The sequence below is a fragment of the Panthera uncia genome, chromosome C2, assembly GCF_023721935.1.
Source record: "Panthera uncia isolate 11264 chromosome C2, Puncia_PCG_1.0, whole genome shotgun sequence".
Lineage (NCBI taxonomy): Eukaryota > Metazoa > Chordata > Mammalia > Carnivora > Felidae > Panthera > Panthera uncia.
Window position 1 is genome coordinate 68,755,930 of NC_064810.1, and position 22,354 is coordinate 68,778,283.

The window sequence follows — 22,354 nt, forward strand, 5'->3', positions numbered from 1 at the left end:
GACAGGTGTTTGAAAACCCAGAGATTAGAGATGTTCACCTGTCTTCTGCAAAAAGGAGTTTATCTGGGTGTGCAAAGTCCAGGGCTCAGCAATGCTGTGGGAAAAAGTGTATCCAGTTATTCAGGTAATATCATCAAGCCTCTCCGCAACTTGTCTGTCTTTCTCTCTGTCTCTCCTATCTCTGTCTCTAGCTCTGTTATATCTCTCCGCCATGTTGACTCAGGCAGCTTCTTCCTATGTGGTTATGGGCAGATGGTCTCCAGCTGCTTTAGGTTAATATTCCACCAACTTAGGAGGACACTTGGTCTGAACACTGGGTGTTGTATGGAAACCAACTTGACAATAAATTATATTATAAAATACATAAAAAAAATAATAAAAAAATAATAATATTCCACCAACTTAGAAATCTTGTGAGAAGAGATTGCTGCCTTCCTTGTACTTCTTGCTAGGTGCTCACCATTTATGCTCCTTGGCTAAAATTGAGTCATGTGTTAAATTTGAACCAATCCCTGTGACTGACTGACTGACTGGCAAAGCCCAGGTCATAGGCCCATCCTTGAAGTGGAGGGTGGACGGAGAATGATGTCAGCTCTACCCAAAAACATGGTCTGAGAAGGGACAAGGGCTGCTTCCTCTAAGAAAAATCAAGATGCTATTACAAAAAGAAGGGAGCACAGGTTGCAAACACATGGGGGGAAATTCTCTATGCTATTAATTCTCAAAGTGTGGCCCCTATACCAACATCAGCATCCCCTGGGAACTTGTAGAAATGCAGATCGTCAGGCCCCACTCCAGACCTACTGAATCAGAGACTCTGGGAGTGGAGCCAGATCATTCACGTTTTACTCACCCTCCAGGTAATTCTGAGGCACACTCAAGTCTGGAAACTACTACATTACTGGTTCTCAAACTATGCTGCATGTTACAAACACCTGGGGAACTGTTAAAAATACTGATGCCGAGGGGCACCTGGGTGGCTCAGTCGCCGAAGTGTCCAACTCTTGATTTCGGCTCAGGTCATGATCTCAGGTTCATGGGTTTGAGCCCCTCATTGGGCTTCCACGCTGATAGTGTTGGGCCTGCTTGGGATTCTCTCTCTCTCTCTCTCTCTCTCTCTCTCTCTCTCTCTCTGCCCTCCTCTGCTTGTGCTCTCTCACTCTGTCTCTCAAAATAAAAAAAAACAAAAACAAAAACTTTAGGGGCACCAGCATGGCTCAATAGGTTGAGTGTCTGATTCTTGATTTCGGCTCAGGTCATGATCCTAGGGTCGTGGGATCAAGCTCTGAATCAGGCTCCCTGCTGAGCGTGGAGTCTGCTTAAGATTCTCTCTCTCTCTCCCTCTGCCCCTCTACCCTGCTTGCTCTCTCTCTTTCTCTAAAATAATAATTAAAAAAAAAAATACTGATGCCTAGATGCACCCAAAGTGAATTAATCTGAGGATTTGAGGACGATCTGGCTGCGGTCACCCCATTGATCACCAGGGTTGATTCTTGGCTGTTCTGGCTGGCTAGGCCAGTGTCCCCTTCCTTCCTCACCATTCCACATGCATCCCTCCCACAGCTGAGTGCTTGGTTGAAGTAGACGACCTTCCTGATAGAGGAGGACCTGTTCTTCAGTCAAGGGTATATGAGTAGCTGTGCCCCCCCTGCTAGAATCTCTAAAGAAGCTCTCAAGTCCATTGTAGAAGAACATAGGGCAGTCAATCTTCTGAGACTCCAGACACATCCAAAGGAGGCGCTGCATGTGGCCGTCTGCCTTTCTTTAGAAAAAAAAAAAAAGTGAAAAAAGTGAATCAATCCGAATCTCCAGGGGGTGGGGGAGGAAGACCTAGGGCATCAATTCTTAAATTTTGTTCTGCCCTGGAATCACCTGTGGAGACTTAAAAACAAAGAACAAAGAACAAAAACAAAAAAAACTAATGCCTAGAATTTTTTTATCTTAATTCCAGTATAATTAACATACAGCATTATATTATTTTCAGGTGTACAATATAGTGATTCAGCACTCTATGACAACACCCAGTGCTCATCATGGCAAATGAACTCTTTAATACCATCACCTATTTCACCCATCCCCCCACCTCCCTTCTGGTAATCATCCCTTTGTCCTCTACAGCTAAGAGTCTGGGTTTTTTTGTTTGTTTGCCTCATTTTGCTGTTTGTTCATTTGTTTCTTAAATTCGACATGAGTGAAATCATATGGTGTCATTCTCTGACTTATTTCACTTAGCATTTTACTCTCTAGATCCATTCATGTTGTTGCAAATGGCAAGATTTCATTCTTTCTTATGGCCGAGTAATATTCCACTATACACAGACACCACATCTTCTGTATTCATCCATCTATCGATGGACACTTGGACTGCTTCCATAATTTGGCTATTGTAAATAATGCCGCTATAAACATAGGGATGCATATATCTTTTTTGAATTAGTGTTTTTGTATTCTTTGGGTAAATACCCAGTGGTGGAATTACTCAGTATTTTTATTTTTTAATTTTTTGAGGAATCTCCTTACTGTTTTCCACATTGGCTGCACCAATTTGCATTCCCACTAGCAAGGCACCAGGGTTCCTTTTTCTCCACATTTTCTCCAATACTTGTTGTTTCTTGTGTTTTTCTTTTCTTTTTTTAAGTTCATGTATCTATTTTAAGAGAAAGAGTGTGAGTGGGGAGAGGCAGAAAGAGAGGGAGAGAGAGAGAATCTCCAGCAGGCTCCACACTGACAGCAGTGAGGCCTATGTGGGACTTGAACCCATGAACTGTGAGATCATGACCTGAGCCAAAATCAAGAGTTGGACACTTAACTGACTAAGCCACCCAGGAGCCCCTCTTGTGTTTTTCTTTTTAGCCATTCTGACAGCTGTGAGGTGATATCTCATTATGTTTTTGATTCACATTTCCTTGATGATAAGTGATGTTGAACATCTTTTCATGTGTCTGTTGGCATCTGTCTCCTTTGGAGAAATGTTTGTTCGTGACTTCTGCCCATTTTTAATTGGATTATTTGTGGGGTTTTTGATGTTGAGTTATAGAAGTTCTTTATATATTTTGGATACTGACCCCTTATTGGTTATATTGTTTGCAAATATCTTCTCCCATTCAGTAGGTTGTCTTTATTTCGTTGATTGTTTCCTTTGCTGTGCAGAAACTTTTTTTTTTTTAAGTTTATTTATTTATTTTGAGAGAGGATACAAGCAGGGGAAGGGCAGAGAGAAAGAATCCCAAGCAGGCCCCAAATTGTCAGCACAGAGCCCAATGTGAGGCTCAGACCCACAAATGGTGAGATCATGACCTGAGCCACAACTGAGAGTCAGAGGCTTAACTGACTGAACCACCCGGCTGCCCCAGAAGCTTTTTATTTTGATGTAGTCCCAATAGATTATTTTTGCTTTTGCTTCCCTTGCCTCAGGAGACATATCTAGAAAAATGTAGCTACAGCCAATGTCAAAGAAATTATTGCCTATGCTCTCCTCTAGGATTTGCATGGTTTCAAGTCTCACATTTAGGTCTTTAATCCATTTTGAGTTTATTCTTGTGTATAGTGTAAGAAAGTGGTTCAATTTTATTTTTGCATGTAGCTGTCCAGTTTTCCCATTTCATCATTTGTTGAAGAGACTGTCTTTTTCCCATTGTATATTCTTGCCTATTTTGTTGAAGATTAATTGACCATATAGTCATAGGTTTATTTCTGGGCTTCTATTCTGTTCCACTGATCTATGTGTCTATTTTTGTGTCACTACCATATTGTTTTGATTACTACAGCTTTGTAGTATGTCTGAAAATCTGGGGTTGTGATACTTCCAGTTTTTTTGTTCTTTTTCAAGATTGCTTTGGCTATTCATGGTCTTTCGTGGTTCCTTAAAAATTTTAGGATTATTTGTTCCAGTTCTGTGAAAAATGCTATTGGTATTTTGATAGGGATTATATTAAATCTGGATTGCTTTGGATAGTTTGGACATTTTAACAATATTTGTTTTCCCAATCCATGAGCATGGAATATCTTTCCATTTGTTTGTGTCATCTTCCATTTCTTTTATTAATGTTTTATAGTTTTCAGAGCACAGGCCTTTTTACCTCTTTGGTTAAGTTTATTCCTAGGTATTTCAGTATTTTTGGAACAATTCTAAATCACGCTGTTTTCTTAATTCTCTCTCTGCTACTTCATTATTAGTGTATAGAAATGCAACAGATATCTGTATATTGATTTTGTATCCTGCAACCTTACCAAATTCATTTGTCAGTTCTAGCAGTTTTTTTGTGGAGTCTCCAGGGTTTTCTACATATAGTATCATGTCATCTGCAAATAATGAAACTTTTACTTCTTCCTTACCAATTTGGATGCCTTTTATTTCTTTTTCTTGTCTGATTGCTGTGGCTAGGATTTCTGGTACTATGTTGAATAAAAGTGATGAGAGAGGACATCTTTGTCTTGTTCTTGATATTAGGGGGAAAGCTTCTAGTTTTTCACCATTGAGTATGATGTTAGCTGTGAGCTTTTCATACATGAATGCCTAGAATTTTTGAAAGCTTCTCCGATGATTCTATAGACACCAGTGTTTAATAACCATTTCCCTACCATCCCCTTTAAATTGTCCTGAGGACATTGCCATAAAACATATAGATGAAGTTTAGAAGAAGCAGGCATCTATTTTCTTAAATCCCTCAACTCATAACTTGGTCAGAGGGGTGCCTGGGTGGCTCAGTCGGTTAAGCAACCAACTTCAGCTCAGGTCATGATCTCATGGTTTGTGGGGTTGAGCCCCACATTGGGCTCTGTGCTGACAGCTCAGAGCCTGGAGCCTACTTCTGATTCTGTGTTTTCCTCTCTCTCTGTGCCCCTCCCTCTGCTTGCAGTCTGCCTCTCTCTAAAAAATAAACATTAAAAAAAATTAAAAAAAAAAAACTTAGGTATCTGATGTTGATTCCCTTTTCTTTCACATTCTTGGTGAGTCTGTCTTAACAGCTGGCTCCACAGGGCTGGGATTGGTTTTGTTCACCAATGTAGACCCACTACCTAGAACAGAGCCTGGCACATAGTAGGCATTCAGTAAGTACTTGCTGAATTATTGAATAGGTCTGCAATCAGTCTGTCTCAGTTGTGTTCAAGACTTTCTTGTCAGGTTGTAGACATCACTGGTGTACTGAGGCTGGCAGTTACTGGTTACTGAGTTATTGGTGCTAACCCCAGAATGAATCTCCATTGGATGTGTTGACTTTATCAACTTAAGATGGGTTGGTGTTCCTAATGGTTTTACATCTTTGTGTCGATAATAGGATGGATCCTGGGTTATAAGGACCAGTAGAAATATGTCTGATGGATTCTTTTCTTGGAGACTAAGACTACTTTAGGGCCTACTCATGCTCTGATTTCTGAAGTAAAGGCTGGGTCTCACACAAACATCTAACTCAAGCCAGTTTCTGCAAGATGATGTCATCAGCCTCTTGCAAAGGATTATGACAGAAAAGTGATCAAGGTAACCTGAACACAAAGGCCCAGAAGGAAGATTTAACTGAAAAAGTGTTTACCAAGCAATTTTGAAACATCTTTCAATTTCTGTCAGAATGCCTGAGAAGTATCCAGAGAGGTGGATTAGGTAGATAGACCAAATATAGACTATCATATCATAGCCCCATGCAGTGGATCACAAGCAAATAAAGCTCACTTTATTAGAAGGGCTGAGGTCCTGGCCAATTATCTGCTCTGCACTGGAAAGGACAGCAAAGTGGGTTTTGTCTTAAGAGAGAACTAGACAACAGTATGTGTTGGTTGCCACAGGTCAGAACTGGAATCCAGGATAACTATGATCCTGAAGTCATTCAGGCTGGCAAGATGAGACTGACCAATAGGATGATCAGTGAATCAGGAATCTGGGGTGCAGGGTGCATGAGCAATTTGAACTTTTATTTCTCTGTTTTGTATGTGGATTACCGGGGGCATATTTCCTGCTCAACGATGGGATTCTTATATAACCCTTGCCAGGAGAGGCTATCAAGGAAATGGCAGTGGCAAAACTAGAAGTTAGATTCTGACTCTAGGTTCTACTGTTTCTATGGGGTGAAGCTCTTTAGAGTTTCTCTTTAGGCCCAAACCATCAAAGCCTTATCATAGTTCATGCAGCTTCCTCAGTTATAAAAGAGGACCCTTCCTTTTAAGGGGTGTGTGTTTGTGTGTGTGTGTGTAAATGAGTTGATGTGTACAAAGCAATTAGGAGAGTGCTTGGCACAAATAAATGCTCAATACATGGTAGCCACTGTTACTCATTAAGTGGTGCTGCTGTTATTTACTGAGCATCTACTGGGTTCCAACCATGTGGCAGGTGCTGCAGCATTGGATCTAAACATGGTTCAAATTGAGAAATGAAGCCCCAGATCCCAGTCACTTCTAAAAGGCTTGTCCCCTGGCTGTCTTTCTTGCAGGTGGGAATTGGTTACTTGAGTGATCACCTTCTGTTTTTGATTCCTCTCACAGATCTCCCTTTTTTCTGATCAATGGGCCCTCTCTATGAGTGTTGTATGTCTCCAGAAATTCCTTTTTCCTAAATCTGGACACAAGGGGATGGGTGAGATGACCCGTGAGTGATAAACACAGTGGTTCATAGGAAGGTCCAGTGGATGTGATCCAGGTGGATTTCGCGGAGCGAGTGAGGGATATATGTCCTTAAATATGAAAAATATCTTTAAAGGAAAAGCTTAGGGAAATAAGTAAAGAAATGGTAGACCCATTAGGTGTGGTTGGAGGGATGGGACTCTTAAACATCTAACAGGCATTTGCGTGGACATGTCTTTTAAAATTCTACTGGCAATCCTGTAACATAAGAACTCTTTCTCCTTTTATTTTTTAAATGAGGAATTTGATTATCAAAAAAGTGAAGGGACTTGCCTAAAGTCAAACGGTTAGCAGGCGACAAAACAGCTTTGAATTTTGGGTTTCATCATTATGGGCGCGGAGCCTAGAAAAAAATCCGGCGCTATTATCATTATTAGCATTCACTGTTGAAAGGAGGGAAAGGGGAGGGTTAAGTGAAGGTGTTTTCAATGCGGAGGGGACGTCCTCCTTCCCAGGCTGTTAGAGAAAAGGCATTATTGGGTCTTGAGCCTTCTAAATCTGCTCCTGCCCCACCTCCTTGGCCTCATCTGGTTGTATATGTTAAACCGAAGCTGAGGAGAGGAAGCTGCACACGAGGAGAAACACCTGTTGTGTGCCGGAGGCGGGGGTATACCCAGACCGCCCCCCCCCCCAGTGCTCGCCCAGGGTCACAGCAGAGCCGCTGGCGGAGACTCCGGCCAACAGCTGGACTTTGGAACTCCGCCCCCTTAGGCCCTCCCTCCAGGCCGGCACCCCGCCCCTCCTCCCCAAGGTGGCTGTGGCTCCCAGAAACAGCGGCGGCCGCGCTGCGGGGAGAGGACGGCGGGCGGGCCGGCCGGGAGGAGGGAGAGAACTGGCTCGCGGCCGCGGCGCTGAAGTTTCCTGCCCGCCGCGCTCCCACCCTCTGCTGGCGGCCCGGGCCATGCCGGAGCGCTGGGGTCGAGCGGCAGCATGAAGGGCGGCGACCGCGCTTACACCCGAGGTCCCTCTTGGGGGTGGCTCTTTGCTGCCAAGTGCTGCTGTTGCCTCCCGTGCAGAGGTGAGTAGCTGTTTGCGTTCTCGCCTTCTTTTAGCAAAGCCCGGGACAGCGGGGCGGTGGGGTGGGCGGGCGTGAGGGAGGGGATGGGAGGGCCGGCCAGGGGGGTCGCGTCAGTTTCCCTAGCAGAAAGCGGGCTCGCTCGCGGGGAAGTTCGGACTCGGAGGCAGAGCTGCAGTTTGGCAACTCAGTTACTTACTTGTCAGCGACTTTGGATGTCAGGACTCCAGCCTGCCGGGGGGGAGGGGGGTATGCGGGGGGATGGGGAGGAGGCCCTCTGGAGCTGTGCGTCCCAGTAGTGGCCGAGTCGCACTTCCCTCATCTCATTTACATATGGATCTCAGCGGAAGGATTAACGAGTGACTCCTAGCTATAGGAATGTATTTGACACTTGTCTCTACACTAGGAACTATTTTTGCCAAGTGACAATTTTCTTTGGGGACTGGAGCGGGCTTTTCTTTGCCTGGGCTTTCGCAGGCCAGCTGGGTGTGCAACTCTGGGCCGAGGTTCGCTCATTAATTAACCAAGAACTCTCTATGTACCCAATTAGGGCTGTATTTAACTATTCTGCTAATTTTAATGTTGTTGAGGAGATTGCGGGAAGCAACTAATTTCCCCAAAATCAGCCTGCAAAGCAAAATGGTGAGAAGGTTCACAGAGAGGTCTATCAGTTGTGGAGCCTCACCTGAAAAAGGAATCGGGCGTTTCCTAGACAGAGTTGACATATGTTCCTAAAACTGTCCCTGACACTTTAACACTTCAGCTTGGAGGCTGGGGGAAGAGAGATTTTGTTTCTGTGTGGTTAGAAGTGAGAATATAGCCTCTCACTGGACACTTGCCATTTTTAAATTTCGCCTATTGGACCTCTTGCCTCCACCCCAATTTACAGTGCCTCAGTCTCCATCGCCATCGTCATCTGACAAAGTCCGGATGCAGCTTTCTCTCTGAGTTACTGATAAATAAACTTCATTCATCATCATCTACGCCACATACAACAGAGACCTGACACAGTCCTCATCCTGAGCTGATACAAGGCTACAAAAACTAATTAAATCTGAAGGACCTTTTCCCAAGTCATTAAGGTTCATAATGCCAGCATTAGGTTCTCAGTCTCTGCATTTAATTAGAACAGGCTGAAACTGTGTGGTAGCCAGCTCTAAAAGCCAGAATTCAGATGGAGAAGGAACCTTCGAGGGCCGGGGACCCTCACCAGCATCCAAGCCTAGTTCAGAAACATTCAAAACCAAGGCTGGGAATTGAAGGAAAGGGACATTTAGAAAGGAGAGGAAGCAGGAAATGACCAAAGGGAATCTGAGTGGGTGGGATTGCTCTGCAGTCTGGGCTGCTTTCGTGGGGAAGGGTTTCCAAGCAGGATTTCTTGGGAGCCCATTTCCTGTCAAAAGGCAGAATTCGGGAACTTGGGCAGTGCTTTTCTAAAGCTCCTGCAGCTGCCTGCTTGAATCCAGATGTGTGGGAGCCCCAGCTTCCCTGCAGAGGAATTCTCCTGGGGTCTCTCAACCCTTTGCTTTGTGTATTGCCCCGGCTTCCCCTCCAGCTCCCAGGCCCAGGAAGTAGGGGTGGGGCGGGGAGCCCACCTCCTGCCTGCAGGACTGGGAAAGCTGTGGCTGCAGGCTCTGTGGCTGGCAGAGGGGGCGTGAGAGGGAAGGGGGGTGTTGCAGGAGCCAAGCCAGAGCTCCAGGACACCACTGACCCTCAGCTGAAGGTGGAGGGAAGCCAAAGACCCAACCAGTGAAAGCAGCATAAAAGGAGAAAGGGGGGTAACAGAAGTGGGTGCCTCGTCACCTTCTTCCACTTTACTCCTTACTCTTTCCTAGATGGGAGACATGAGGAAGATGGGAGGGGGAGCTGAGATATCCACCCTTTAAAGAACTCCTGGCCTCAGTGGCAGGGTGGTTATATCTGAGGTATGGGGCACTACCCTGAGGCTCCCTAGGTCCGCTCCAACAGAAAAGAGAGATCTGCGTCTCCACCCAGACTGGAGGCATCTATTCGGAAGCAGATTGCAAAGATAAGTCTTGTACTGAGCCTGAACAGAGCCCCGAATGCTGTGGGAGAAAGCTCGCCCAGTTGCAACACAGAGCAGGACCGAGGGAAATCTGAGAGGCTGACTGGAGTGGAGGGCAGCACAGCCAGGGACGGTTGCTTCTCTTTTCAGCCGAACCAGTTTCTCTGGTTGTACAGACTTCATACAATTGAAAGGTAGCTTCCCTTTTAAATAAAGGCAGCTGGCTATTTGGCCTCTCTCTCTCCTCAGAGAACTTGGCTCCTGCTGTTCCAGTAGCTGCACTCTGAAGCTAGTGGGTCAGAACCAAGGTTCCCAAGTCAAGGGGCCTTCCCAACTGGCTGCCAGTCACTCAGAATTCAAAGGGCTGAGGAAAGTCTAAGCCAAGTCCTTCTAAAGTCCGAAGAAAAGAGGAATTGGAATGTTCTGGTTATTTTTGATCGACCCAAAGCTAAGTGAGGCATCCTGGACTTTCCCTGGGTGGATCCTAAGTGGCTATACTTGTTAGCACAAGGGTGAGTCAAGGTTTTAGTGATATACCTGTGTGGTTTTTAAATATCGTATTTGAGAAAAACATGAGTGAAATTAGTTGAGCTTGTCTTTTGACTTGGAAAAGTGAGGAAATCAACTATCTGTTTTCTCTTCCGGTTTTTGGCTCTACTGAGTATGAGTATGGTAAAGGGGTTTGATGTGAGGTGATCTTTCTTCCCTACCCTGAAACTGGTGTTGAAGAGCAGAAAAACTGAAGACCAGGGATAGGCTGGAAATAGACATCAGGTGCAAAGGAAGAAAGACAGCAAATACATTTATAACTGCCTTTTTGAAAGTGAAAAATAGCCACACGTGAGATAATAGCATGTGTGCGTCCGAAAGCTGATTAATCATTGATGTCACACTTTGTGAGAAGTTTCAGGATTGCTGAGAGGCTATTTAGACTTTCCTTTAAGCCTGAAGAAGTGGGTCACTTCTGGATTCTCCTTCAGTTATCTTAAATTTTTAAAAAGCACCTTGTTTCAGAGACAAAAAGGAATTCAAATCACCGGGAAGTTGCTAAGTTCTGTGTTGCAGACTGAAATTTGTGACTTCTTAGATCATGGAGCCTAGAAATTCTTTCTGACCTTGCTAGGTGGAAGCCAGTTTTAGAGCCTTTAATTTTCTAGTCCACTTGTAATTAACTTTGAGTATGTGGACAAAAGTGCCCTTCTTGGAAATCCTTCCTGATGGCTGTCCTCTTCTGCTTCTCCACAGTGTGTGCAGGATTTATTTATATTTATTACTGTATCACTGTCCTTGCATCTCAAACCCTCCTGCCATTGTGTGTCCCCATTCATGCTGCAAGTGCCAGGTTTAGGAGTCTATCTCAGAGGTAAAGAGAGAGAGGAGTGGTGACTTAAGCAGACTGAATCAGCTTACAGGGGAGATGCTGGGATCACATTCCCATGGCTTTTTCACCACGTGGGCAGTTGGGTTCCAGCTTGACTCAGACGTCATGGGGCCTGGGTAAGGGCTATGAGGCTCCACAGGGCATCCCACGTCATCATCATCTGTTAGCTCTCTTTTTCCCCTACCTTTTCTCAGAATCACTAGACAGGGATCTTATGACTTGATGTGACTGTCTTTTCTATGGCCCATAAATTAATATAGCTCATTTTATAAACTGAATTTAATGTGTGAAAGCATGATATCAAGTTCCTTTAGAAAGGTGCTAGTAACCTCAAAGAGCAGCCCTTGTTTTTTTTTGTTTTTTTTAAACATTTTATTTATTTTTGAGACAGGGAGAGATAGAGCATGAACAGGGGAGGGTCAGAGAGAGAGGGAGACACCGAATCTGAAACAGGCTCCAGGCTCTGAGCTGTCAGCACAGAGCCCAACGCGGGACTTGAACTCACGGACCGCGAGATCATGACCTGAGCCGAAGTCGGCCGCTTAACTGACTGAGCCACCCAGGTGCCCCAAAGAGCAGCCCTTGTAACATTCACTATTACAGATTTAACTCACCACTCAAGGCACAAAATTCTTGGGACCTTAATGCACATACCCTTTCATTTCTTCATCTTCCAGGAAGTGCCTGTATCACAAAGAAAACTGCATCAACCATTTAGCATCTATGTTTTTCCAGTGTATCTTTCAGGTTTTCTGCCTCCTGAAGAGATTTCCTAATGTAAGGAGAGTTCCCACACATACCTACTCTCCCCAACCCAAATCCTTCCTATGTCCCTTCCCCTATCTGATTCTCTAAGGACTAGGAAGAAGGACATCCATGGTTACCTGGATAACAGTACTTAGTGCCAGTTGTAATGTCCCTAGTAGAAATGGTAGTGTATGGGTTTGGTAGGATGAGGTGGAAATTGGAAATGGAAGCCAAATATCTCTCCCCTGGTACAGCTGTGGGTCCCGTAATCACCCATAATGTCGTAGGCATCACCCCCATAGTTCCATGTGCTACAAGTTGGTTAAGTCCTAACATGAGATAAAAAAGCAAAAATTCAGACTCTGTAACTATGTTTTTATGAAAAATTATTTTAAAGTTAAAAAAAAGGGGCACCTGGGTGGCTCAGCTGGTTAAATGTCCAACTTCGGCTCAGGTCATGATCTCATGGTTTGAGGGTTTAAGCCCCACATCATGCTCTGTGCTGACAGCTCAGAGCCTGGAGCCTGCTTCAGATTCTGTGTCTCCCTCTCTCTCTGCCCCTTTCCCACTCACACTCTGTCTCTCTCTCTGTCTCTTTCTCTCAAAAAATAAATGAACATTAAAAAAAAATTTTCAAGTTAACAAATAAAAGTGAACATTGGAGGTTCACTTTTGAGCCCCATACTATAGACATATCTTACACTGGAGAAGGGTTACTGATATTCTACTTCGTGATCATTCCCCTCAAGAATCTTGATGCCGTTGTGCTCTTCTGCCCTAAAAATATTCCTTATCCTTTGAAGCGCTTCTCCTCTTTCAGTGAGTGAGTGGCTGCCCTCTCCTTCAGACCAAACCCCAGATTTTTCCTGAAGGAGGGCCCTACAAAAAGCATGGATCTGAAACCAGAGGGAGGGCTTCTTGAACAGAAGGGTCTAAATCATGGAAAGTTGGAGATCACTGAATAGATCTTTTATAGAGGAGGAAGTTGAGATATAGCCACTTACTAACAGGTCAGAACTAGAGCCCTTTTCCTGCGCTCTTTCCTCAACTCCGTTACTGTCTTCACGGGTGTGGACACAGGTGAGGTCGAGACAGCTGAGAAGGGTAGAGGCAGTCCCTAAACTGGAACTAAGGTGTTGACTGTGGATTATCCATAGTTCTGTGGGATGACTGCATTGCCTGGAGCCATTTGGAACTAGACCTGTCTGGTCAGCTTGGAGGGCTATTTGAAGGGCTATCCTGACCACAGAAGGCAAAGGCTGTCACATCCCTGACCCGAACCAGCTTGTGTGCATGTTCTTGATAAATATCTGTTCGTGTTTTTCCCTCTGGTTCAATTTTTTTCAGAAGGTCCCTTTTCTCCTTTCTTATCCCTTTTCTTGAAATGTGCCCTTTCAGGTGGAAATGAACCAATGAAATGCATTCCTATCATTCTATCTTTGAGTGCCTCTGGTTTTTATGTAACACACAACGTTTCAATTCATTTGACAGATGTTTATGTGCTGACTGCCTGCCAACCCTGCACTAGGTACTGGGGGAGAATGGATGGGAATCATAATGGTGCTGGCCCCATTTGGGTGTTGTGAGGATGAGTTAAGAAAATGTATGTAAAGGGCTTAGCATAACGCCAGGCATATAAAGTGGTTTTAAAAACGTAGCTACTAATGGTAACAGTAATTTCATTGCTAGACATAGACCCTATCCCAATGGGACTCCCACCTAAATATTTGTCAGTCCTCTGGGTGGTAATACTATAAGTCTACGTTCCTAAGCAATTTCACGCTCTTGGTTCAAACCACTGTCAGCTGTGCCTCAATGCTGTGGCATCATCACTGTGGGAAAGAAAGTTTGTGATGTAGAAGTATGATAGGGATCTCCTCCTTCCTTCTATTAAACCAATTTTAAAAAGAAACACATAACTCTCCTAGTGTTACAATCTCTGTGTGTTACATGGAAGAACATTCCCAAAAGGATACTGGCAAGAACACTAAGCATCCCTGAGTTGTTCTTCTCTGAGCGAGAGCACAAGGTACAAGAATTGGAGCATAACTACACTAATATTAAAATTCACATCCTGAGGACCCACCTGATATAAAAACACATCACTTCTTCTTTCCTGCCCTTTGACTTTGGCTAACAATCTAATGACACACATTTTTCTATTTACTTCAGCTAACATTTTTTGCACATGTGTCATATGCAAAGTTTTGCTAGTCTTCTTTTTTTCAATGTTTATTTATTTTTGAGAGAGAGAGAGAGACAGAGACAGAGGGTGAGTGGGGGAGGGGCAGAGAGAGAGGGAGACAGAATCTGAAACAGGCTCCAGGCTCCGAGCTGTCAGCACAGAGCCCAAGGTGGGGCTCGAACCCGTGAACTGTGAGATCATGGCCTAAGCTGAAGTCGGATGCTTAACCGACTGAGCCACCCAGGCACCTCTTTGCTAGTCTTCTTTAGACTCTTTTTGCCTAGATAAAAATCATCACCTGCTGCCCACAGCAGCCCCCATGGTTCTGAGGTTTGGCCAGTATCTTGCGTATTTCTTGCAGATGGCGGACATGGGTAGTTTGGCTCCTCCACTGGGTCTGTTCAGTGACTAGTGGAGGATATCTTTCCTGGTTGACAAGTAACCTTCTGTGTTATACCTCATGGAAGGAGGGGAAGCCCTGGTCACACCTATGAGACAGCAAGAAGGCTTCCAGGTTGGCTTCAGCCAGGTAAAAGAGCAAAGATCACAGTTACAGAACAGGTTGTTCCACATTCTTCTTGCTTTCCTGGTGACCACAGTGAGGAAACTGTCCAATTGAAAGGAAGGGAAATCCCTTCTACCACTAGATTGAAACAGTACCTCATAAAACATTTCTGTTTCCAGGTGTTTGCTTTCCATGGGGCAGGATTAGTTGAAAGCACGTGTTTGTTCTCCTGCAGCACCTGGTGTGTAACAGGCTCTCAGGACATTCCCACTATCTGCCCTCCTGTCGTTAGAACCTCCATATTGCTCCCATAGAAAAAGGGATGTTACCTTTCCCCATCCAAAAGGGAACCAAGCCTCGCTGTTAGAAAGAATGGCAAACACTCCACTTCTGCAAATTTTGAACCTCAGTCCCAAACCTGTGCACTGCCTCTTTCTCTTCTCTCTCTACTTGGAGCAGAAATTCTTGAAGGATGGTCACTGGGGAACATGATAGAAATGCAGATTCTTGGATCCATTGACTCAGACCCTGCAGTCTGTGTTTTAACAAGCCCTCCAGGTGGCTTGGATTTTTTGTTTGTCTGTTTGCTCTTTTTCTTTCTACTCTCCACTTGACCCCCTCCCTCCTTCTACCTCCCCCCTTCTACCAGCCCCAGCAAAAGCATTCTGTAACTGAAGATGTCCAGCTTCCCTGGGGATTCCTGCTTTGAGAAGTGGAGGAGGCCCCTGTGAGACTCACTTTTCACTTGTGCGACTAGTGAGCTAGAAATCCCCTACATTTTTCATGAACTCCTTTGCTTTTGTTTTGATTTTATTATCTGCTTTTATTTCATTACTCTTAAAGCTAACTATGCTCGCTGCAGAAAAAGTCAAGTTAGGCAAACAGAAGACCATATAAAAGCATAACTTTTAGGATTATAGCATAATCCTAACCACTTAGAAACAACTACTTAACTACTTAATAGGTTCTTTTCTATATGTTTCCCCCCTTAATAAATGGGTTCATATCTTACATAGTGCTTTATAAATTGATTTCCCTTAATCTTCTGAACGTCCTCCCAGGTAGAGGCATTTCCAAGGCATTTTTAACGGCTGCACAGTGTTTCACTGCAGACAAGACTTGATTGACCATTGTTAGTATTGATTTAATATAATGGGTAAAAGTTTAGTGAAGAGGGATGAAGAAGAGCCCTGGGTGGAGAAATAGATCTTTCCAGAATCAGATTCTACACCAGACTGATCCTTGTCCTGTGGTTTACACATTTCCACTCCCTATATTCCACCTTTCCTTTCCTTGGGATGTATGATTTACCCCACCAGAGAGGTATGATTTCTTACTCAGGAGATCAGCATGCACTGTAACAAGGACATAGGTTTCCCCCACTCATCCTTCTCTTCTTAAGTGGTGTTAGGAGTCTTCTTGCTCCTTAGGCACTGAGCAGGCCTAGGAATTTTTCTTTTCTTTCTTTAATTATTTTAAGACATACCTTTGAAAATAGGTCATTTTTAAATTATTGTAACTGGGAAAGAGCCTTGATTAATTTTTTCCTAGAAAAATCATATATAAATGTTGGGAAAGCATTTGGAAATACAAATAAATGAAAATAAAATCTCATTACCTAGAGATAGCCATAGTGACACTTTGAATAAGCCTTTTAATCTTTTTTCCCATGTATCTATTTTTTTTTCCAGAAATACGACATAGTAGTATTATAAACTTCCTTCACATAACATATTGAACAACTTCTATGATGCTTTTTCTGTATTCATTCAGTGAAATGCTGGAGCCAGGTTGAGATCATTAAATATTTAGGGTTTTGAGGGTGGATTGTTAAACCGTTGGTAGCTTGAGATCATCCATGGCGGGATGTCATGAGATACCACAAATCAAGGGTTTTTTTTTTGTTTTTTTCAAAGAGCTGGTTTCTCAGCATACCACTAGATGCACATTTTACCTTGTGTGAATATGTTTTTTTAAATTTTCAATCTGTTTTTGCTTGTTTCTACTTTTTGCTATTATAAGCAATATTGTAATGGCCAGTCTTATAGTTAAGTCTTAGCATACACCCATCATTACTTCCTTAGGATAAATCCCTAGAAGTGGGGTTCCTCCATCAAAGAACATTCAGGATTTCACAACTCCTTTGTTGCCAGTTAAACCCCCCTCCCCTTCCCCTTTCACACCCTGTGAAAGGAAGAGTGTACTGCTTTTTGTTTTAAGAGGATTTATGAGAAACCTCTGGGACAAGGAATTTCATCTCTCTCCTGTTGTTTGCTTCTGTTTACATTTTCTGAATTAACTTAATTCTTTTTATATAAGGAAACGCCCTGGCTAAGAGCCTTTGATTCTTAGGCTACATACTGATATGCAAGTTGTAAAAAATATGTTTTGTGTTTGTGCTGGATTGAGAGGCAATATATCATGATGATTAAGAGCTTAGACTCTGGAGCCAGAATGAGTTTGAATCCCAGCTCTGCTACTTATCTGTGTGACCTTGTGCAAATTATACAAACTCTTTGGCTCATTTTCCTCATCTGGAAAACGGAGATGATGAAGGAATGTAGTCTTGGGGTTTCTACAAGGCTTAGATGAGTTGACATACGTAAACCACTTAGAACCGGCACATGGTAAGTTCTAGGTAACTGTTAGGTTATTATTAACATTAACAAGTATATAGAAGTCTCCGTGGAACTGTGCCAACTGTCACATTCAGATTATTTCATTAGCTCCTTCATCATATGGGAAATCGAGCTGAGCATTTCTTGTATCAACCCCCAAATATTTGAGTACCACGTGGCAGGTATTGAACTAGCGACAGTAGAGAACTTAAAATGTTTTCATCCCCTTGAGGATCTTACAGTCCAACTTGAGAGCTGTTCCATAAATATGAAACAGTAAATAATAACAAAAAACAATGGGGAATAGTTGCTGAAGACAATAAGGGGAGAGATACTCCAGGGTCCTACCTGATTGCTGACTAAAATAATTATGCAAAATCTGCTGGAAGCACAGTGGCCTGGGCCGGTCTGGGAGGACTTCTCAGGAGATACAAAGTTGTCTCTGGGCCCTAAAGGGTAAGATGGGGTTTTTAAAGGGCTGAATATGAGAACAGAGCAGTGGGTACATGCAGGGGACCCCAGAGGAAATCAGGTCAGACCTGCCTTCTAGAAGTACACTGTCCAGTTCGGTGGCCATTATCTGTATGCGGCTATTGAAGACTTGAAATGAAGCTAGTTCAAACTGAGATGTGCTGTAAGTATGAATTGCATATCAAATTTCAAAGATTTAGTACAAAAAAAACCACATTGAGAATCTCAATAATTTAGGTATTGATTGATTGCAATTGAAATGACAATATTTTGGAGATTTGGGGTTAAATACAGTATATTAAAATTAATTGCACCTGTATATTTTTACTTTTTATCATGACACTAGAAAAATTTTAATTATATAAAACTTATATAACATTATTTTATATTACGTAAAAAATAAAATCATATGTGTGGGTCACATTTATGGCTTGCAATTTATTTCTGTTGGACAGAGCTGTCTGAGAGCTTATAGTCCATGATACAGTGATGTGCCAGAGTAGAAAGTTTCCATCCCATCCCAGGGCCAATCCTAGGCCCTCTTCCCAGCCATCTCCATGATTGTAGGAGGATGCAATCTCTCTGATGCTGAAAGATGCCCACGGGCCTTCTCAACCTAAACTTTTAAGAGAGGCAGTTACCTATTTTCATTTCTGAGCAACATAGTTTGTGAGGAAACAGGGCTTAAATTGCAAGTTCTCCCACAAAGCTCAGACAAGCCAGCTTTTAGGAACATAATGAGGGAAGATCCTGAAAACAGTGCTAAAAACAGGAAGAGTGACAACATGCTACCATCTCCCAACCCCGTAACCCCTCAACCAAAACCCTCCGGCCCTGCTCCTTTATGTAACAAAAACAGCATTGCTGGCTGGCATGTCCCCAGGGCCTGAGGGAGAAGATGGCTGGTATGGCAGGGCAGAATGGAGATGGAGAGATGTGACTAGGTGGGTCCGTGGAGCCCCAGGCTGAACTCGGGCAAGTTTCATTTTGTCCTTTAACTAAATGATGTGTGAGTGTTCAAATGTATCATTCTGAGCAGCATTTTTTATCTTTATTTTTGTCCTCATGCAGCATCACCAGGTGTCTCGCTGAGCACAGTGCTATCCAGGGTATTGGGGTCATTTCCCTATTTGTCTAGAGAAAGCTGTACATGTAGCCTGTCTTGATTATACATCATAGAACACTAGAATTTTACAGCATGTCAGATCATAAAGTTCTGAGTTTTATACATGAGAAGAACACTTAAGAAAAAAGAAATGACTTATCCGAGGTGTCAACTGGTAATTCATAAAATGAGGTCATTCTGTCTGTAGCATATTGCTTGTGCTTTTTAGAGAAGATGATGAAAGGTAGACTAGTCCTGTCATTTTGTTTGGGGGGATGGAAAGGGTAGAGGCGCTGGATCAAGTCTGAGAGGAGACCCAGCTCTTTGGAAGGAATCTAAGGGCTGGGGATCCTAGTGAATCAGAAATCACTCTTAGCTTCCTGGAACTGTGTCCTAGCTACCTGCTCTAGATTTGCTCCTGTAGAAACCTGCCCCATGGTGTCCACTTGCATCTGGTGTTTCTAAATGTCTAGAGGGATTCTGGGGGAACTTACCTGGTCTGAAAATGCAGCTGGACTCCCCAATTTTGAACTGAGGGCTAGGTCCCGCTGGCTCTGATGAAATCAGGGTCTGCCCCATTGGCCTGGAGTCTCCAAGCAAGACTAGCCAATTCAGGGGACCTTCTTGGGATATCTCAAAGGGCCTTTCTGTGACCTTCCAAGCAAAATGGAAGGTCAGGTTGATCTGAAGCCAGGCCTTGATAGCCAATGTGCTCCAATCTAATCAGGTTCCCATGAGGTCTTCCTGGAGAACCCAGGATATCTGTGGCTGCCACAATATTCCAGGGATGTTACCCAAGGTCTCTTGCACTGGTCATTTCTGACTCCTCCAAGACTGGGGGATAATCAGAAATCATAGCCAGGGAACAAAATAGACATGGCACTTCCCTCAAAAAACTTACAGTTTAGAGGGGACAACAGATATCACATACCTTTTTCTAAGTGTTCTCAGAGGATGCTGTGAGAATATCTGTTGGTAGTAGGAGTCAGGTGGAATTTAGATTGGGGCAATGGGAACCCTGCCTGAAGAACTAACAAAGTACCTAAAGTCTAGTTACTACCACTCTTCTGGTCCCCAAATGAGTATTATTTGCATTCTGGACCAAGCTAAAGAGTCCTTCCAAAAGGTTTTGCTAAATATTATGGGAAAACACAAGGGAAGTAGAATAAAAGAAGCATAAAGCCAGACAGTTTTCTAAAATTCATTTTTTTGGTACCTTGTTCAAAGCTGGCTTGCTTCAGGGGCTCATGTACCATTCTTAAGTCCCCAGGCACCAGAGGAACCTGTACTGTGTCCATAAGGGATCGTTGCTGAGGCCCTCACTTGCTATCGTGACGTGGGGAGCTGTCATCTTGTGATCGGAGCTCCCCTTCCTACATATTTTGTCCCTGGAATCCAGTTAAAGGGGCCAGATTCCCATTCACCATTCTGCACTTTGGGCCTTCCCATCTGGCTTGTTTCTGCTCTAAGGCGTTGTCATCCACCGCTGCTGTCTCCCACAGTGATATGCCACTGATCATGCACGCTGGCAGGTCCCACTGAGGCTAAGTGACCCTCTCTTGGCAATGTTATAGACTTGACTCTACAACATGTGGGACACTGTGCTCAGAGTACCTTGAGATCTTTCCCAATTCCCATTTCAAAAGGGGATTTAAAAAATACGTTTACTTGGATTCTGCATGAAAGCAGGGGAAGACCTCAATAACCTTTTGAGGTTTTTTTCAGCCTTTCTAATTTGTAGGTGCCTTTTTATGTGTGTGCACTATGGTTAGGAAGTTCTACCCCCTTCTCAATTTAACTTCTATCCTAACCACCAAATAGTGCTTCCATTTTAGAGTGGCAGCAACCAACTCTACCAGAGTGTCTGTGGATGTCTCCAAACAGCCGGTTTCCCAGCCCATTCCCAGTGAGGTGGTCAGGTCTAAATTTAACCATGACCTTCTGCCAGCATACACAAGCTAGGGCTGCAAGAGCAAAATCAGAGCTGGACTGTTCTCAGGGGTGTGTGTGTGTGTCTGTGTAGGAGTTAAAAGAGAAGGTAAGCAAAGCTTCCCAAAAGGCCAGATGAGCCCTGGGAGAAGAGAAGATGTTCAGGGCAGGGAGAGTATAGTCATCCCAAGTGACTATGGGAGTTTATGCCAGCTTGGCCAGGTCTTGTGGAGAAAATCAGCCAAATTCTCCACTCTCTCAGTTTCCTCCCATATAAAGTATCTGTGACGTAATTCACCTGGATTTGTAATTACCATGGCTGCCTGCCAAGCATTATACCACACTTATGTGCTCACTCTTGTCTCTTATTCCACAATTACTGATCCCAGGTTTATGAGATACAATCTGCACATTGTCTTGTATAGACAATGAGGGGCTGAAACAAGATTTCAGCTCTTGTTTACTTGTCTGGCTTGCATCTTTTTCTGTATCAGTGGGTACGTATCTCAGACACAGGTCAAGGGCAGTGCTGTAATTCTATTGGTGGAATGGTCTTACACATTTTTATACCAAATATGTATGAATGCAGAGCACTGAAAGTGGTGTAGTTCATAAAATTTAGCTCATTATAATTTAGTCACACCTTCAATTTGTATTTATAGTCATGATTAACATCCTATACTATAAAATTTATAGGCATATATGTGACATCATATATATATATATATATATATATATATGTATGACATTTTTAGAATGGCATCAGCTTAGGACTCAAATAGGACAATCTTTTTTTAAGTAGGCTCCACACCCAATGTGGGGGCTTGAACTCATGACCCTGAGATCAAGACTCACATGCTTTACTGACTGAGCCTGTCAGGCACCCCGCAAATAGGACAATCTTTATTTTCTGTTTGATCCCTAACAACAGATTGGAAGTAATGTAGAGGCAGGTTTGGAGATGCTGCCTTGAATCTATGTCTTTCTGAAATGCCTTGGCTCACAGCTAAGAGAAGAACCACACTACAGAGCTTCTGGAACTGGGGTTCTAGCAATCTCTGAATGTGCCCATCACAACAGGGATGTGTCTAAGAAGGGAGCATGGGCCAGTTGGCTCTCTTGCGCTCATCTGTCATTTTCTGTAGGTAATTTAGAGGAGTTCTACAGGCAATTTTCTATTTAGCTCTAGTCTCCAAGGGAAGGGCCCACATTAGGGAGGGTCAGACTGGTTCCATCAGGCAGCACTTACTAAGCGCATTGTGTTATTCTAGTTAGTGAACTTCTTTATGCCAGTTTATTCATCTGTATACTTAGGAAAATATACTTATCTATGCCTAAGGTATTTGTAAGGATTCAAATAAAAAAAGATGTGGACTGTGTGTGACATTTAGTATATAGTTCCTGGCTTCCTGGCCCATAGAATTTACTTGATAAATGCTAGTTTATGAAAAATGATATTTTTTCTTATTATTAGAAATTTCTCTGACTTACAGGGCAGTAGTTTTAGGTGAGCCATTAAGTGGGGTGGGGATTAGTGAATACTTTTCAAAACTCTCTGGGAAAACAGACATATAACTTACACTTGTAATTACTGGCCTTTTGCTCAATTTTTGGTCCCTAGGAGTGTCCCTGTTGAAAACAAGTTGCTGATCTGGTGGATCACAGGGCTGATTCAGGGTGACAGTTTTTGTTAAGAAAGAGATAAAAGGTTGGGGCACCTGGGTAACTCATCCAACTCTTGATTTAGGCTCAGGTCATGA

At 43.4% G+C, this 22,354-nt stretch overlaps 1 protein-coding gene across 8 annotated transcripts in view; it reads left to right on the forward strand.

Annotated features, from left to right (window-relative positions):
* The first annotated feature begins 7,350 nt into the window (after positions 1-7,350).
* LOC125921791 (kalirin-like) overlaps positions 7,351-22,354 on the forward strand; it is a 117,138-nt gene continuing 102,134 nt past the window's right edge. For 4 of the 8 annotated variants that reach the window (XM_049629455.1, XM_049629457.1, XM_049629456.1 and 1 more), the window contains exon 1: positions 7,360-7,630. In XM_049629455.1, the coding sequence (XP_049485412.1) occupies positions 7,543-7,630 (88 nt within the window). In that variant the 5' untranslated portion in view covers positions 7,360-7,542. Of the gene's footprint in view, positions 7,631-22,354 lie in introns of all 8 variants that reach the window. The other 4 variants (XM_049629459.1, XM_049629460.1, XM_049629453.1 and 1 more) reach the window with 2 other exon arrangements.